This window comes from Erythrolamprus reginae, chromosome 11, assembly GCF_031021105.1.
Source record: "Erythrolamprus reginae isolate rEryReg1 chromosome 11, rEryReg1.hap1, whole genome shotgun sequence".
Taxonomy (NCBI): domain Eukaryota; kingdom Metazoa; phylum Chordata; class Lepidosauria; order Squamata; family Dipsadidae; genus Erythrolamprus; species Erythrolamprus reginae.
The window spans coordinates 37,716,996-37,736,221 of NC_091960.1; the positions used below are offsets into that span (position 1 = coordinate 37,716,996).

The 19,226-nt window shown below is 48.1% G+C and overlaps 2 protein-coding genes across 3 annotated transcripts in view; one reads left to right on the forward strand and one right to left on the reverse strand.

The window, feature by feature from the left end:
• The window catches only part of SYNC (syncoilin, intermediate filament protein), a 32,331-nt gene extending 19,012 nt beyond the window's left edge, over positions 1-13,319 (reverse strand). Inside the window, exon 1 of one of the 2 annotated variants that reach the window (XM_070764601.1) lies at positions 13,115-13,319. In XM_070764601.1, the coding sequence (XP_070620702.1) occupies positions 13,115-13,160 (46 nt within the window). In that variant the 5' untranslated portion in view covers positions 13,161-13,319. The remainder of the gene's footprint in view (positions 1-13,114) is intronic. The other variant, XM_070764606.1, reaches the window with a different exon arrangement.
• NHSL3 (NHS like 3) overlaps positions 13,306-19,226 on the forward strand; it is a 54,979-nt gene continuing 49,058 nt past the window's right edge. The window contains exon 1 of the mRNA XM_070764598.1: positions 13,306-13,761. Coding sequence (XP_070620699.1) covers positions 13,584-13,761 — 178 coding nt within the window. The 5' untranslated portion in view covers positions 13,306-13,583. The remainder of the gene's footprint in view (positions 13,762-19,226) is intronic.

Consider the following 19,226-nt stretch of genomic DNA (forward strand, 5'->3'; position numbering starts at 1 on the left):
TGTGGACACAGCCAGGCAACTGTTGGCTGTGTGACAGGCAAGAGGAAGGGGCCGATTACTTGAGAATACCCAAGACAGCTCTGGGTTCCAAGAACATCACTGCCTGTTGCAGCAAATCCTGGATGGTCTGTATGTGTGTGTGTGCCTGGTGTGTGTGTGCAACTCGCGTGTTCAGAGCACATAAAGTCCTGCCCTAAAGCAAAGCAAGACGGTCTATTTTGGGGTAGCAGCAGAGATTATGCTGAGAAACAGAGAAATCAATTCTATGGCAACCATCTGGATGATCTCCAGGTGAAACATGCTCTACGAATGCCCTGGTTCTTATTTTTATCTTCCCCTTGGTTTGCTTTCTGAGTCAGTTATTTACTTACTTTGCTAAGGTACCTTTCATATGGCTTCTCAGATTTTGCACTCATATTGGCCTACGTTTGTGGCTCTTCCTACAGCAAGGTTTGTTTTAAGCCTGCTTTGTTGAAGAAAAAAGAAATCGTGACTGGCTCATTAAACCCAAATACAGTGGAACCTCTACTTAAGAACTTTCCTACATAAGGACCGGGTGTTCAAGATTTTTTGCCTCTTCTTAAGAACCATTTTCTACTTAAGAACCTGGAAAATTTTCTCAGGAAATTTGAGAGCGGCACGAAGGCCTGGCCAGTTTCCTGCCATTCCCCCTTTAATCCCGGCCATCTCGGGCTTTTCTGGGCTGCCAGAGGAGCCTTTCGGTGGCGCTTAAGGAGGCTTTGGCAGCCCAGAGCGAATGAAGCATTTTCCTTTCTCTGGGCGCTTGGAGAGGGAATAAACCTCTGCCAGTGCCGAGAGAAAAGAAACGCTCCCTTCACTCTGGGCAGCGACTGTCCTCCTGTTCTTCTTCCTCCTCCTCCTCACACCCAAATTCTGAGCTTTTATTTCTTTCCTAATGGGTTTTCATGCATTATTTGCTTTTACATTGATTCCTAGGGGAAAAATTGCTTCTACTTACAAACTTTTCTACTTAAGAACCTGGTCACGGAATGAATTAAGTTCTTAAGTAGAGGGACCACTGTAATTTTCTCCGTATTTTGGGTCATTTCCCAGAGAGGAGGTGGTCAGGCTGTTTTCCGAAGCACCTGAAGGCCAGAGAAGGAATAATGGACGGAAACTGATCAAGGAGAGATTCAACCTAGAAATACGGAGGAACTTTCTGACAGTGACAGAGATCAATCAGTGGAACAGAAGTTGCCTTTTGAAGTTGTGGGAACTCCATCACTTGAGTCTTCCAAGAAGAGAGCCATGTGTCGGAAATGGTGTAGTGTCTCCTGCTTGAGTGGAAGTTTGGACAAGATGACCTACAAAGTCCCTTCCAACTCTGTTATTCTGTAATTTTATCAGCATACAAAATGAAAATATGTCATAAAATATTTATAGGTCCCACAGAGTGGGTCTTCTCCGGGTCCCGTCAACCAAACAATGTCGCTTGGCGGGACCCAGAGGAAGAGCCTTCTCTGTGGTGGCCCCGACCCTCTGGAACCAACTCCCCCCAGAGATTAGAATTGCCCCCACCCTCCTTGCCTTTCGTAAGCTGCTTAAAACCCACCTCTGCTGCCAGGCATGGGGGAACTAAGATACACTTTCCCCCTAGGCCTTCACAATTTTATGTATGGTATGTTTGTATGTATGATTGGTTTTTATATAATGATTTTTTAACTGTTTTTTAGTATTGGATTTTGTTGTACTGTTTTACTGCTGTTGTTAGCCGCCCCGAGTCTGCGGAGAGGGGCGGCATACAAATCTAATAAATAATAATAATAATAATAAAATTTGTAATATCAAGCACCAATACAAATGTTACACATATGGTATTTTCTCAATATACAGTACCATGACATGCTAGCAAGTCTGTACATTGAAGGAACAGAACAGAGCGGGGAGGGACTTTGGAGGTCTTCTACTCCAGCCCCGTGGTCAAGCAGAACTGCCCTATAGCATCTCAGACATTGACTGTCCAACCTCTTCTTAGAAACCTCTAGTAATGGAGCACCGGCGATTTCTGTTCCACTGGTAATTGTCCCACTGTTAGGATGTTCTCACTTTCAATGGAAATGTAATAAAATATCAGAATTTGGAAGAATGTATTTAAAGAAATGTCTCACAGAACTAAACAATATATTCAGGTCTTTCCAAAGCTCAGTCTGTCTCGTATATTTAGGGGCCAGAATAAAAAATTGCAAAACAAAAGACCTAATTAAGTCTTTATTTCCAAGAACTAAGTTAGTCATTGCTAAACAACGGAAAAATCTGGATACTATTTCAGTAGGTAGATGGCATAGGATCTAGTGTGCAGATTTACTTGAAGTCTCTGGGGGGGAAAAAAAATCCATTGTATGTTGAGCTGATATACCAAATCATTGTATAAAGGCAGACTAGATGGACCATGAGGTCTTTTTCTGCCGTCAGTCTTCTATGTTTCTATGTTTTACAAGGAATGCAGAATTTTATAAGCACCCTGGAAACATCTTGTACAAACATTACTGGCATTTAAAATGTACTGACAGTTCAGGAGTCCATTTTAGAAAGTCTAACCTTCACCTTCTTGCAGGAATTCAAATGTGATGCTGTCTGCATGAAATCCAGATGCAGAAACATCACATCACATCAAAGATTCTTACTCTGCTTGAACTGCAGAAAAAACAATTGCTGCTAACCTGCCGGGGAAAATATTTACTGACCCCTCACATCCTGGACACAAATTGTTTCAACTCCTACCCTCAAAACGTCGCTACAGAGCACTGCACACCAAGACAACTAGACACAAGAACAGTTTTTTTCCAAACGCCATCACTCTACTAAACAAATAATTCCCTCAACACTGTCAGACTTTCTACTAAATCTGCACTTCTATTCTACTAGTTTTTCTCATCATTCCTTTCACCCATTTCCTCCCATGTTGACTGTATGACTGTAACTTGTTGCTTATATCCTAAGATTTTTGTTAATATTGCTTCTTCATTGCTTATTTGACCCCTATGACAATCATTAAGTGTCGTACCACATGATTCTTGACAAATGTACATCTTATTTTATGTATGCTGAGAGCATCTGCACCAAGACAAATTCCTTGTGTGTCCAATCACACTTGGCCAATGAAAATTCTATTCTATTCAGCAATTATTCCAATAACTTTCTCAACCAGGACAATATGGATGGACTTCAACTCCCAGAATCCCTCAGCCAGCACACCTTGTCTGACTACCCCCAATACAAAATTATTGGAATAATTGCTGATTACAAGAAGGCCGTGCTGCGTCTTTAGCCTCCAAGATAAATGATCAGAGGTCAAGGTTTCCCAGCTGTTAATGTCCATTTCCAAGTATGCCAAGGATACATCGGAGACAGCGCATATGGAAGGCATGCCACCTTTCTCTCTTGCTGTGCATAAAGAGTCCAAGACTCACGGCAATACACGAGTGTGCTCTATAAACCTGGTTCTATAAACCTGGATCTTCGGATGTTCTGTCCGTTTCTTATTAAGCCATGTTCTCTTTTTGAGTCTTTATTCAGCTCAGTATCTGTTGTGGTTGGCTCTGGGCCAGCTCCTGCAACAGGGAATTTGGACGTTGGTTTATTATTATTATTATTTATTAGATTTGTATGCCGCCCTTCTCCGCAGACTCGGGGCGAGTTTAGGGGGATCCCCAGGGTCACGGAGACTTGTATTATTGCCAGCAGCTTCCGATAGTGAAGATTCATTGCCAAGGTCAGAGTCTCTCTGCAGACCCCTGGAGCCTCTTCAACACAACACGGGCAAGCAGCTTCCCTATCACACTAAGAAGAGAGACACCGCAATAGTTGTGATAGTCGCCCATCACATAATTTTTATTTTAAACAATGTTTAAAATAATTTTTATTTTAAACAATGTGGATTAACTTGGTATTCTATTTATAGAGAGTGGTACATAGAGTCTAGACCAGTGTTTCCCAACCTTGGCAACTTGAAGATATTTAGACTTCAACTCCCAGAATTCCCCAGCCAGCATTCTGGGAGTTGAAGTCCAAATATCTTCAAGTTGCCAAGGTTGGGAAACACTGGTCTAGATGACTCAGGTTTTGACATACTACAGAACGGATCTTGGTACGTTCATGCCTCCTCTTAACCATTTTTTAAAAAAAAGTCATTCATGCACTTATTTTATTAATTCAATTTATTATATTTATTAAGTGTTTCAGCTGATACTTCATAGCATATACTGCTTCGATGAAAGTGAATTGTAATTTTTCCTGCAGCTTCCCTAAGCGTTCCTATAGAGTTAAATAGGTATTTTTAGATTGTCTGAAAGAGCAACAAAGCAGCTGATCCATGGTTTTTATTTTTATTTTTTTATTTACCTTAAGTGCATTTTGCAAGCTGCTTTCAGCCACAGCACCGCCTGCTGCTGTCTGCAAGGCATGAATAATATTACGGCTTTAATGTGAACAGAAGCATTTGCTCTTTGGAATCACATTTCAAGGCCTCTGAAGTGCAGATCTCCTCGAGGTATGATTGCAATTGAGCCCAGAAGTTGGGTTGTAAGTTGTAAATTCAGGTAGTCCTCATCACCTCGAGGCTCGACTACTGTAACACTCTCTACATGGGGCTACCTTTAAAAAGTGTTCGGAAACTTCAGATCGTGCAGAATGCAGCTGCGAGAGCAGTCATGGGCTTCCCCAAATATGCCCATGTTACACCAACACTCCGCAGTCTGCATTGGTTGCCGATCAGTTTCTGGTCACAATGTTGGTTATGACCTATAAAGCCCTTCATGGCACCGGACCAGATTATCTCAGGGACCGCCTTCTGCTGCATGAATCCCAGCGACCAGTTAGGTCCCACAGAGTGGGTCTTCTCCGGGTCCCGTCAACTAAACAAAGCCTTCTCTGTAGTGGCCCCGGCCCTCTGGAACCAACTTCCCCCAGAGATTAGAATTGCCCCCACCCTCCTTGCCTTTCGTAAGCTACTTAAAACCCACCTTTGCCGCCAGGCATGGGGGAATTGAGATGCTCTTTCCCCCTGGGCCTTTACAATTTTATGCATTGTATGTCTGTACGTATGTTTGGTTTTTATATTAATGGGTTTTTTAATCGTTTTTAGTATTGGATTATTATTATATACTGTTTTATTATTGCTGTTAGCTGCCCTGAGTCTCCGGAGAGGGGCGGCATACAAATCCAATAAATAATAATAATAATAATAATAATAATGATAATAATAATAGTCGTTAAGCAGGTCACCATATGACCTGACTAAATTTTATGAATGTTTTATGACGACCATAAAGTGAGTCTGCATGGTTCTTAAGGTTATTAAATGAATCCAGCATATCCAGTTGTATTTGTTGCCGTTTTCTGCAGAAAAAAACATCAAAATCTCAGCACCACAACTGCTGGGTGTTTCAGCTTCTCATTAAATACAGGTCAGTTCCCAAGCACCTGAAATAATAATAATAATAATAATAATAATAATAATAATAATAATAACAACAACAACAACAACAACAACAATAATTTATTAGATTTGTATGCTGCCCCTCTCCAAAGACTTGGAGCGGCTCACAACAATAACAACAATGTGACAAATCCAATATATTAAAAAGACATATAAAAACCCATTATTAAAACCATGCAACACAATCATACCATACGTAAACAATATAAGCCCAGGGGTATCTCAAATTCCCCATGCTTGATTACATAGGTGGGTCTTCAGTAGCTTACAAAAGGCAAGGAGGGTGGGGGCGGTTCTAATCTCTGGAAGGAGTTGATTCCAGAGGGCCGGGGCCGCCACAGAGAAGGCTCTCCCCCTGGGGCCCGCCAGATGATATTGTTTAGTTGACGGGACCCGGAAAAGGCCAACTCTGTGGGACCTTATCGGTCGCTGGGATTCGTGCGGCAGAAGACGGTTCCTAAGATATTCTGGTCCGATGTCATGTCTGGTCCGATGCCATCAGGACAATCCTGATCTTGTTATTAAGCAATTAGATACTTTCAGCACTAAATTGTGACCCAGAGGCCATAGATTATTCTGTTGCAAAAAATAACCACATATGCGCCCAAAATATTTGAAGGCAAACCTGCATGCACAAAAGCATCCATTCTATGATTGCAATTTTGGGGTTGTGCTGTCCTCCTCCAGCAGTTTCACCCAAAGGAGCAGCCCGAACAAGAGAGTTGTGGTGGTAAAAGAGATGGCCGAGCGTTGGTAGTCGGGCCGAAGGGGCCACCTGTCAATCCCTGAGAGGAGGGCTGCATAGAGAATTGCAAAGTGTGGCTGTTGCTGCTGCCACATGACACAGCATGAATCCCAGGGACCGGTGAAGTCCCACAGATTCGGACTTCTCAAGGTCCCGTCAACTAGACAATGTCGCTTGGCAGGACCAAGGGGAAGAGCCTTCTCAGTGGGGGCCCGGCTCTCTGGAACCAGCTCCCCCCAGAGATTGCCCCACCTCCTTCCGTAAGAATCTGAAGACTCTTGAGTTGAGTAGACTTTATACTATAGTAGTATATTAAGAGATGTTATTAACAACTTTTAACTTTCTGTATTGATCAAATTAGAATTAGGGTTTTTTTCTGTATTAGAAAGACTTCTACACTTTGCGGAGCTTTACATATTAATTGTTGTTTGTTTTGTTATATATTTTTTTAAAATCAATTAAAAATATTTTTAAAAAAAGAATCTGAAGACTCATTTATGTCGCCAGGCTTGGGCTGAGATCTTGGCCCCTGGCCAATGAATGATTGTACCGTTGTTGTACGAATGGGTGCGATTGATTTTAATTTAGCTAGGAATTTTAAAATAGTTATGTAATTTTAAATTTCATTGGATTGATTTTCATTGTAACTTGCTGTTTTTTATATGTTGTAAGCCGCCCCGAGTCTTCAGAGAGGGGGGGCATAGAAATCCAATAAATAAATAAGCAAACCAACAATGCATGTTTACATGTATTAGAACACTATTGTTTTAGGAGCTAGTGTTACAGATTGCCCTAAGTGTGATTCTCTATGCTAGTTTGTCTTTGTGGCTGTGCTGTAGAACTGTGTGTTCAAAGGATGGTTTAATGTAATATTGTACATCTACTGAGAATTATTGATTGATGTAACTGTGTATGACTAGAATTGGTCTTGACTGAGATATTTGCCAAAATAAATAGTTTTTTATATACTGAATATATCTGAATTGTGGTGAAGAGCAACTAAGAGGATTTTAGGGGCCTGGAGACCAAGTCCTGGCTTGCAGAGAATGGGAAGGGAAGTAAATGTATTCCACTTTATTCACCATGAATCAGGCCCCACCTTCAGCACCATAGATGAAGAACAATACGGACGGTCAGCAAATTAGCAGGCAGGAAACGGGCTACATGGGCCAATTCTGTTTTATTGTAAGGCTGCATTAACAGAGCCTTGCAAGTTCAAAGGCAGAAACTTCCCACCACCTTTAGGGTGGTTCCTTCCTCCGTCCGTTAGGCCCCTCCAGGCCCCCGACTCCCCTACCTTGCTGGGCAGTCTCCCCTCCCCTCTCCCCCCCCCCCCGGCCTTCAGTTGCACCCAGGGAAAGGGACTGGAGGGGCTAAACTCGGCCTGTCCATGAAGACTCTCCTGGAGGAGTCTCGTTTCCGCCTCAATAATTAATAATTAAAAATAATTTATTAGATTTGTATGCCGCCCCTCTCCGAAGACTCGGGGCGGCTCACAACAGTAATAAAAACAGTATAACAATGGAACAAATCTAAGAATAAAAGTTATATAAAAAACCCCAACTGTTGAAAACCATACAACACAATACGGCTTTCTAATCCTGACCTGCCTATAAAACTGCTACTTCCGGTGTCTTCCTACTACAGCCTCCCTCTTTGGAGAACTTGCCCTGTTTTGGAAATCCCTTTGCTACTCAGCTGATGGATGGTGTTTGTTTTGGCAGCACTTCTGCTCCGGGGGTCAAGGAAAGCAATCTTGCAATTGTTGCAGTGTTCAGTGGTTATTGTGTGCATTTCCTGCTGTTCCTATTTAAAGTGTTCCCATTAAGAGCCTCCCTCAATGAAGTGGCCTTCTGCTGGCTACATGGTTACCCAACTTCACCAAGGCAAGAGGAACTGCCCACCAGTTTCCAAGCACAGCTGAACAATTCAGCAACGCATGAAGACCAAAGACGCCCCGTCCCTCCTCTGTCCGTGCAGGTGGGGTAGACACCTGCTCCTTCTGGGTGTGGTTTGCTAGCACAGGTAGGAAAGGCGGGGCTCCAACTACAGCCATTATCTCCATATTTGCACATAACCCGTAATCTTGACCATCAGATATTTCACTTGGTCTCATACACAAGTATGAAAAGGAGGCAGGGGCAGAGGAGAAAGGGAGCCGGAATTTTTGCCACCCCCATCTCTCTAGTTGGGGCAGGGCCATCCAGAGTCCGGCTGGGCAGAGGTGGGCTGCTAAGGGGGAATGGTGATGTGTGATCACCCCTGTGGCTCTGAGTGCTGGTGGAGTCCAGTGCAATTACGCTATGGCACCTGGGCAGGTAGTAAAATCACACGTGGACATGCAGATGTGCCACAGGCACCTACGTGTTCATGCGTGATTTCACTACCTGCCCAGGTGCAGTAGCATAATCATGCTGGACTCCACGGTTACCATGCTGAAACAGGGGCGCACCTGCATGTCCGCGTGTGATTTCACTACCTGTCCAGGTGCAGTAGCATAATCATGCTGGACTCCACGGCTACCATGCTGAAACAGGGGCGCACCTGTATGTCTGTGTGTGATTTCACTACCTGCCCAGGTGCAGTAGCATAATCATGCTGCACTCCATGGTTACCATGCTGAAACACGTGTGCACCTGCATGTCCACGTGTGATTTCACTACCTGCCCAGGTGCAGTAGCATAATCATGCTGGACTCCACGGCTACCATGCTGAAACACGGGTGCACCTGCATGTCCACGCGTGATTCCACTACCTGCCCAGGTGCAGTAGCAGAATTGCACTGGACTCCGCTAGCTCTCAGAGCCCCGGGGGGGAGCACACACCACTGTTCCCCCTCAGCAGCCCCCCTCTGCGGCTGGGGATCTGCACCCTCACCCAGTCCGAAGTAGCCGCTCCTACGTGCAGCTCCTGCTTATCGGCCCTTTCGCTTCCAGGCCAAGCCATAGTGACTCCCTTGTGTGTGTGTGTGTGTGTGCTGGGAGGAAACGGGATATCTTGTGCACATGCAAAAAGGAGTTATTTATAGACAGCAGAAAGTAACACAATCACCGGCAAGCTCTGTGTGTATTTATTTGCTGGACCTTGTGTTGTTCTCCAGAAAGAGAAACAGGCAGATTTCATCACTTGCCCTGAACCGAGGCATGGAAGAAATGCGAAGGAGACCCCTCTGAGGGGGGCGTGGCCTGGAGGCCTCCAGTGCTGGGGTTCGGGTGTCAGTCAGAAAGTGTCGCCTTCAGCTGCCTTGAAATTTTCCAGTCTCAGCCTGGAGCTTTTTAGGGGTCTCTCATCCCACCTTTTAGCCTTTGGAAATCTGCAGCTTTTCCCTGATTTCAGCAGGACTTTCGCCAATCCGTATAGAGGTGGCTGCCTTTCAGTCCTGGGTGCATTTACAGTGTTCCCTCGCTTTTCGCGGGGGATGCGTTCCGAGACCGCCCGCGAAAGTTGAATTTCCGCGAAGTAGCGATGTGGAAGTAAATACACTATTTTTGGCTATGAACAGTGTCCCTTAACACTTTAAACCCCTAAACTGCAATTTCCCATTCCCTTAGCAACCATTCAGACTATTACTCACCATGTTTATTTATTAAAGTTTATTAAAAAAAATATTTATTAAAGGCAGACGAAAGTTTGGTGATGACATATGACGTCATCGGGTGGGAAAAACTGTGGTATAAGGAAAAAACCCGCAAAGTATTTTTTAATTAATATTTTTGAAAAACCGTGGTATAGACTTTCCGCTAAGTTCGAACCCGCGAAAATCGAGGGAACACTGTACTTTGAAATGCAACGATTTCAGCAGGGTTTTTTTCACAGGGGAGAAAAAACAGTCGCAGAATTGCACTGGATTCCGCTAACACTTAGAGCCACAGGGGAGAGCACACCTCCCCGTTCCACCTTAGCAGCCCACCTCTGGTCCCAACCTCTCCTTTTGTATTGTGGTGACCAAAACTGGATGCAGCATTGTGGTCCTATCAGTGCAGTATATAGTGGTACTAATACATCATGTGGTCTCTGTTAATGCAGTTAAGATTGTGTTGGCTTCTTGGTGGCTGCAACAGACCGGCAGCTCATATCTAAGCGATTGTCCAGTAGGACTCAGATCCTTCTTAACAGTGACCAATGCTGGTACATCCTATTCTATGCCTGTGCATTTGGTTGTGCTGGGCCTTACGTTTCTCACCAGTGAACTGCATTTTGTTGGATTGGCCCCAGTGCTGAAAGAATAATCTTCGAACTTGGTCTTCCTTCTCTTCAGTTTGAGACAATGGCTCCCAATTCACCTCGTAGTTGTAGCCTTGAATATCTTTCTGTAATGTTTAATGATAGAGTGATTTATCAAGAACAGGCTTGCTCTGTTAATTATTTTTAAATTGTGCTGTTAAAATGGTTCTATTTTTATACATAAGACCATTTATTAGCTGTTTTTGGTGGAAACACCAGGCCAGCAAGCAGAACCCCAAGAAACAGAATAAAGCACTTCAAGTTTTACTTACTGAAAGTTAGTAATTGCTGTTGTGAGCCGCCCCGAGGCTTCGGAGAGGGGCGGCATACAAATCTAATAAATTATTATTATTATTATTATTATTATTATTATTATTATTATTAGCCCTGCTGCGTTCCTGGGTCAAGATGAGTCTTCGGAGAGGGGCGGCATATGAATCTAATTAATAATAATAATAATAATAATAATAATAATAATAATAATAATAATTATTATTATTATTATTATTATTAATAATAATTCAAGAGACTGCAATAATTATTATTATTAATAATAATAATTCAAGAGACTGCAAATTCAAGAGATTTCCTCTGCTGCCGGTTGCCTGGTTCAAACCTAACTGCCTTCGATTACTTGGAGCTAACATGGCCTCCAGAAACCAAATGTGATTCCCTGGAGCTGCCAATTATGACTCATTTTGGAAGGTACAAACGCTCCGGCAATTTTGCAGCCCTGTCTAGGCGCTTCCAGCCCTTACATGCTCAGACACGAAACGAATGCAATGGGCACCAGGTGACATACTTCTGGGGTAAAAATTAACAGAGAGGGAAGGGTGGCATTTTTCCACTTGGTTCCCTCCAAGCAGCCAGCAACAAACGTTCAACAACTTGTTGCTGCAGGAGCTGGAAGAAGTGTGTGTGTGTGTGTGTGTGTGTGTGTGAGTGGGGGGGGAGATGGCTTGAGCCTTTCCAGAGCAAAGGTAGCAATGGGTCTCAGCTGGAGCTCACCTCCCTGTCGAAACAACCATCCCAGCAAAACTCTTGAAGAACGAAGCATAAGAAACGAGTGTGGTCTGTACAGTGGTGGCTTCCTACTGGTGCGCCCTGGAGCTCTGTTCTGCCAGCAGCCTGCGGATTGCGCAGTTTATGTGCGACTGCTCCGGTGCTCCCTTCGCCAGCCCTTCGTGCAACGCCATTCCCTTTTTTGAGTTTTTGGATTGATTTTCTTTCCTGTGCATGGACGGAAGCAAATTCTTGTGAGGGGATGCGTGCGCATGATTTCAGCCATTTTATTTTTACTTCCACGCATGTGCAGAAGTAAACATTAACTGAAATCATGTGTGCATGCACGTCCCCACGTAAGATTTTGGAACGTCTTTGCTTCCTGCACATGCGTGAAAGCAAAATCGCGCAGTGGGAACGCACATGCCTGCATAGCACCCATGTACGGCATGTTCAGTGCACTTGAAAGGCAAGAGGAACCTGCCCTGGATCTGAACCTTCCCACCGGTGTTGTGTTTTGCAACCTTAGAGGACTTCCGCTCCCAGAATTCCTTGCCCAGAATTGCTGGCTGGGGAATTCTGGGAGTTGAAGTCCACTCATATTAAAGTTGTCAGGTAAAGTTGTTTCTAGGTAGATTAAATATAGATTTAGGAGTCTTTAGCAGAGTTCACACTGCAAGGAATAAAAGGCTTAAATTGCGCTGGACTCCGCTCGCACTCAGAGCTCCGGGGGCCAGCACCCCTCACCCCCCCAACAATGGTCGTTAGTCAAGGAGGGTGTTGCTACTTCCCTATTCCCATTCCAGGGCGGGTCTCACCCGTGGCCCAAGGAGCCTGTTTTGTCCGGCAGAGGCAGAGGGAAAGCCCCCCACGGAGAAGGCAGCCTCCCCTGCCTCTTCCAGGATTTGGCTCCAAGGCTGGAGAGGCGCCTGGGCCAGAGGAGGGAGAGGATTCCAGCGAGGCTCTTCAGCCAGAGAAGCTGAGTCCCTGAGGCGACCTGGACTCCCGGCCCTCCGGCCTCCCTCCTCCGTCAGGGGCGCCGCTCAGGACCTTTGGGAAAGGGAGCCACGTTCGGCACCTGCCCGGGGAAATCAGGGCCCGCGCCCCCCGGCTCCGCGAGCAGGGAGGCCTCGTTCCCTGAGGGGGAGGGGGAGGGGAGGGAAAAAGGCGGGAACGGGCTGAGGGGAAAGGCCGGACGAAGCCCCCGACCGCCAACTGGCCCCCTCAGGGAAGCACCTGCGCGGGAGCGGGGAGAAGGAGGGCAGGAGGGGCCCAGAGGGTCCGAGGATCGACCCGGAAGGCCCCGGCCACAGGCTCCGCCCGGCACCTGCTCCTCGGCCCGGGCGCTGACAGAGTCCTTCTCCCCCCCACACACACCCCAAATGGGCCCGGTTGCGGCTGAGGCGTCTCCAGCCAGGGGCCCTTTGGGCAGCCCAGCGGCATGGCCGTCCACCCGGACTCCAGGACCAACCCCCTCGGGGAAGAAGGGCCGCCGGAGCCGCCGCTTGCTTCGCCCACGTGAGGCTCGGGCGGCCGGAGCGCAGGACACGGGGGAAGTTGCCACGCTTGGCCCGCGGGCCCCGCAGCGATGCAAAGGTAGCGGCCCCGGGCCCCCTCCCTCCCTCCGTCCCCGCCAGCAGGAACCGTCCCGCCCCGTCCCCAACGCCCCGCGCCGGCTCTCTCACCTCGGCAGGGGGAGCCCCTAGCGAGCCGAAGACGCCGGCTGCCCATCGCCGGGCTGGAGCGGCGGCGTCTGCAGGCGGGCGGGCGGGCGGGTCTGCGGAGCGGAGCGCGGCGAGGGAGGCGGAGTGTCGGAGGGGGCGCTTTCCACACCCCGGCGCGCTCCGCAGGCCCCGCCCGGCCTCCCCACACGCCCTCCAGTCCGGCCGAAACTTTCCCCGGCGGCGGCGGCGGCGATCGCGGCGCTTCTTCTGCGCGCCCCGCCGATCCGGCATCGCCCCCCGCGGGAGGAGGACTCGCGGCGGCCCATCCGGGAGGCGCCCGCTCGGCTTGGGGAAAGTTGCGCGACCGCCGGAGTGGAGGCGCCGAGGCGGGCGGGGCTTGGGATGGGGGTCCCGGCGCCGGCTGCCCCCGGACACTGAGCCCGGCCGCGCCCCCCGCCCACTGACCCCCCCGCCCCCTCCCCCGCCTGCCATGTCGGCCCCCAGCGCACCTGCGGAGAAGGGCTGCCCCGCCGCCTCGCCGCCCGACAAGAAGAAGCCCAAGTCCGGCTCGTCCAGCCTGCGCCGGGCCTTCAGCTGGCTGCGGGGCCGGAGGAAGAAGAAGGCGGCGGCGGAGGGCAAGAAGCGAGCGGAGCGGCGCCCGGGCGAAGGTGAGGCCGGCTCCGAGGCGGACGGGGCGGGGGGCGGGAAGGGGCTGAGGCGGGGGCGCCGCGGGCTGAAGGCGCCCAAAGTTGCACGCGAGCCTGTTGCTCCTTCTTCCTTCGTCTTGAGCTCCGGAGCGGGACCCGCTTTCCCTTTGGGTCACCTGCCCGCCCGGCTGGCTTCCCTCGGCCGGTGCCCGTCGGAGCAGAGCAGCAGGGGGAGGCGGCGTCTTGGGGGCCTTTGCACACCGGGAAATGCCCAGGTGGGCCAAGGGCTCCGCCAGGCCCTCAACGTGTGCCCTCTGTCCATAAGGGAACTGGAGAAGGTGCAAAAAAGGGCCACAAGGAGGGTCCAGGAAAGGGAGCCCCTCCCTTAGGAAACCAAGTTGCAAGGGTTGACTTGATCCAAGGGTATAAAATCCTGCATGGGATAGAAAAGGTGGATAGGGAAAAATTCTTTTCTCTATCCCACAATTCCAGGACGAGAGGCCCCTCCCTAAAGGTCATAGGTAAGAAAGTGAGGACAAATCAAGGGAAATACTTCTTCTTCACCCAGAGGGTCCTTGGTTGATGGAATTCTCTTCCAGAAGAGGTTGTGTTAGCTGTCAGCCTTCAGGGCAGGATTAGACAGATTCATGGAGGCCAAAGGTATCGGTGGTTATTGAAATGGATGTCCAAGTGTTGGTTGAGGCAGGCAGGGTTCCCTTGGGTCCCATTTGTTGGGGGTCAAGGGAAAGGGAGGGTTTTGCCTCCTCTTTCTGCTCAAGATCCCCATGGACAATTGGTGGGCCACTGTGGGACACAGAATGCCGGACTCCATGGGCTTTGGCCTGATTCAGCAGGGTTCTTATGTTCTTATGTCTGAAGAGGCAATCTTGCTCTGGCCTTGGGCTGCAGCTGGGGCAGTTCCTGCCAAATGGGCCATATGTGGGCCTCTGATTCCCCCCTTGGCTTTTCTGCTGTGTCCGAGGCTTCTCTGTGGGCCGCTCAGGTCTGGGATCCTGGGTGAACCCTGCTGCAGCTCCAGATCCCCCCAAACGAAGGAGGAAGCTTTGCAAAAACTGATGCAACCGGGGCTTCTGCCTGGGGAAGCCCAACTGGGGAGGCAAGGGAGGTTGCTGCTGTTCTTGAGGACTTTGGATTGAGGGGTAGGAGGAAGGTGTGGGGAGTCTCCAGAGGTGGGCTGCTAAGGGGGAACGGTGACGTTTGCTTGTGAGTGCTAGCAGAGTCCAGTGCAATTACGGTGCTGCACCTGAGCAGGTAGCGAAATCGCACGCGGACACGCAGGGGTGCCAGTGGTGTGCCTGTGTGTCCATGCACAATTTTGCTACCTGCCCAGGTGCAGCAGCGTAATTGCTCTGGACTCTGCTAGCACTCAGAGCCACGGGGGCAAGCACACGTCACCGTCCCGCCTTAGCAGCCCCCCTCTGGGCGTCTCCAATGTGGCAGTCGGGCCTGAGCGAAGTTGAGAACGTCCTGGCATGGACATCCTGTGTCCTGCATGCTGCAGCCCACCTGGAAAACCTTTGGGCCCTGCATGGCTGAAGCGAAGAGTCTGAGTGAGTTTGCCACTTCCTGCTGCCTGGATCAGCGGGTTCAAGGCCGAGTCACGCCAGAGGGGCGTGGATGGGTGTGTGTCACACAGATGGAATGGAACATTAGACTGGGGGCAACGTGCCAGCCAGGCAGCTGGACCTTGTGGATCCGGCTCAGGGACCGGCCAGAAAGTTTCCTTGGCCTGAAGATCCTCCGAGGGGTATGGGGAGCAAGTGTCATTTTTTAATATGTTAGCTAGATACTCTGGGGGGAAAGCAGCACAACTGGAATCCATTTATTTTGGCAAATACTTTGTGGACTGACCAAGCACAGGGTCACCCATGCAACCAGAGGCCCAATATTCTTGCTTAATGTTTAAGAGGTCAAGAGGTTTTTATACTTCTAAAGCAGGGGTCTCAAACCCGGGCCACTTTAAGACTTGTGGACTTCAACTCCCAGAATTCCTCAGCCAGCAAAGCTCAACACCTCACTTCAGCAAAGCTGGCTGAGGAATTCTGGGGGTTGAAGCCCACAAGTCTTAAAGTGGCCTGGGTTTGAGACCCTGTTCTAAAGAGATAAAACTAATTTTAATTTTATTTTATTTATTTTTTATTTATTAGATTTTTCTATGCAACCCTTCTCCTTAGACTCAGGGCAGCTTACAACATTCTTATTCTTATTTATTCTTATTTATTAGATTTGTATGCCGCCCCTCTCCGTAGACTCTTTTAGCAATAGCCCTTTTTAACAGAGCCAGCCTATTGCCCTCCCACAGTCGGGCTCCTCATTTGACCCACCTCAGAAGGATGGAAGGCTGAGTCAACCTTGAGCCGGTGATGAGATTTGAACCGCTGACCTGCAGATCTAGCAGTCAGATTTAGTGGCCTGCAGTACTGCACTCTACTCACTGCGCCACCTCGGCTCATAGCATAATATGGTGGCTGCCTTATAAAAATCCATAACTTACACCGGTCAGTGGGCACACTGGTCAGACACTACTTGGGAAAACCAAGCCCATCTCGAAAGCCAGCCGCTCTTTCCCCCCTCTCTTTATCATCTGGGCAACATGCAAATTGGCTTTGCTTTAACTTGACTAATACCTGATCCCTCCACCACCAGAGCAGGAGTGGGTTCTGGCCTACTTCGCTGTTGGTTTACTTCTTGATGCGCCGCATAGGCGCACACCCTTCACACATGTGCATGCATAGTGTTAAGAACCCAGCTTCTGCACATGCGCAGAAGCAAAAAACAAGATGGCGACACCTTTGGCGCTGCCAAAAGAGCCAGTTCAGGGGTTTAGTGATTGGGGGGAAATTCGAGCGACCGGTTCTGTAGAACTGGTCCAAACTGGCAGGAACCCACCTCTGCACCAGTGGTCCAAGCAATGCAGGAGTGAGGCCGGATCCCTGAAAGAAAAACCTGGCAGGCATTGCTGGGAAATGGGGGTGAGAAGCCCATGGAAATTGAGTGCAGCCCTAGGCCGAGACCCCAGTCCCATTCCAGGGAACTGGCGCCATCCAGGAGCCATCCTAAAGGCAGAGAGTGAGGACTAGGAGCGCTGTCCACAATTAGATCGGTCTGAATCAACCTTGGGAACGCCACTCCCAGAATTCCCCAGCCAGCCATGCTGGTCAGAGGATTCTGGGAGTTGAAGTCCACACGTCTTGACGTGGCCAAGATTGATGAAGACTGAGTTCGATGATCCGACCCCAGTGGGTGCTCTTTAGAGAGGCCGGATCTCTTAACAGGGCTGGGAGTAAGAGTGGAGCCGCAGTCCATTATATTTAGAAGGCCACAGGTGGGAAAATCTTGGTTTTGGTGGCTGCTTGGTTTTACAGCCGGGATCGTTAAGTGAATCTGGCTTTTTCCATTGTCCTTCTGGGAAGGAGGCTGAGGAAGCTGCAGCTGGTGATTGCGTAACTCTGGGACGCTGAAATTGTTGGCAATAAACGTTGGTTGCCAAGGAGGATTGCCGGGAAGCTGTGAAGGTCATACGGGTGAGGAGTGGCTTAAGGCACTTTTCCCCAATGCCACGGTGACTTTGAACCATCGCTAAGTGAACGTTTGTAAGTCGAGGACTCAGTGTAGGGCTTTCAAACTCCTTCATCTCTTGCTGCGTGGAAAGTGGCAGGTTTTGGAACAACGGAGCTCTGGGAAGTTCGGAAGAACTTTTGGGAGATTATGATTTGATTTGATTTGATTTGATTTGATTTGATTTGATCTGATTTGATTTGAATGCCGCCCCTCTCCGGAGACTCGGGCGGCTAACAGCAACAATAAAGCAGTGTACAATAGTAGTCTGATGTTAGAAACAATTAAAAACCCATTAATAATATATATATATATAAGATTCCCTGGAAGGTGACGGCAGAGGCTGACGACATCCTTTGGTTTCAGGGACAGGCAGCGGTGGGTGGGCTCCTATGGGGACAGTCAGGTAGGCAGAACTGGTAGAAAAATCGAATATTTTCCTTTTTCCCCTTCTGGGCTCTGGGTAGGTTTTTCCTATTGCAGTAAATGAGGTTGAATGCGTATAATTTTAGAAGAGCTGTGTGTGCGTGTGGGTGGGTGTGGGTGTACATACACATGCAGTTTAGACAGTATACTAGATAATGTATATTTTTGTGTGCCTGTGTGTAATATGTATGTACACACATGGCTTATATACATAGAATTAAACAGTATATTTTGGAGGTTCGGTAATAGTAAATAGAGAGGGATATTGCACCTCTGAACCGGCTCAAGGTGGACTCAGCCTTCCATCCTTCCGAGGGGGGTCAAAGGAGGACCCGGATTGTGGGGGCAATAGGCTGGCTCTGTTAAAAAGTGCTATGGCTAACATGTTGTAAGCCGCCCTGAGTCTAAGGAGAAGGATGGCATAAAAATCAAACAAATAAGTAAGTAAGTAAGTAAGTAAGTAAGTAAGTAAGTAAGTAAGTAAGTAAGTAAGTAAGCCACGGCCACAGTGTGGTAGTAAAAAATAACCCCAGCCCTTCACTGGGTACAGGGTAGTGTTCTTTTTCAAAAAACATCAGACTCTCCACAATTGACCTCTCCAGGTTCCTAAGAGGCCAGTAAGGGGCGTATATAAGTGCACTGGTGTGCCTTTCGTCCCCTGTCCAATTGTCTTTCCTTTCTCTCACTTATTATATATATTCTCTTCCTTTCATATATCCTCTCCTCTAAGTTCACTTTCACCCTCATTTATATTACTACATGTCTTTTTTCTTCCTATGTATTTGTGTATTGGACGAATGAATAAATAAATAAATAAAATTGCTGATTGGTTTTCCAATCCTCCCTTCCACAACTTCAGGACCCAAATAAGTGCTATTTTTTTACTATTATTATTGTTATTGTTATTACTATTATTAATTAGATTTGTATGCCGCCCTTCTCCGAAGACTTGTGTCGGCTCCTGCAAATATTTTCCTTGTACGGATGAGGAGAGAAACCTGATTGGCCATCGTGCAATTTCCTAGAGAGTTGTGGGTCTTAGCACAAGCCTGGAATTATATTTGTTGGACATCTGTTTTGGAAAGTTTATGTATCAAGGAAAGGCCATGCTGTGAGGCAAAACTTGCTTGCAAAACTTTGTGGTCTATATAAAAAGTATCTTTCTCCACAGCTGAAGGGACAAGAGAGTCTGTTGGCTACTCACCCTCTATCCGGGGACCCCAACAATTTGCCCTTGTGACTATGGAGATTCTCCATAGTCCACAGCTGGCTGGGGAATTCTGGGAGTTGAAGTCCAGACATTTTCAAGTTGCCAAGGTTGGGAAACACTGCTCTAGGTCATGATTGTCCCAAGGCAACTGGACTTTTTCCTGGTTTCTCCTTTGAAGGCGTCCCGCTTCTCATCCTTGAGAGAGTTGAGGAAACGTCTTAGGTAAAACCGGGAAGTCCAGTTCCCTTTGGCAAAATCACCTTTGGGATTT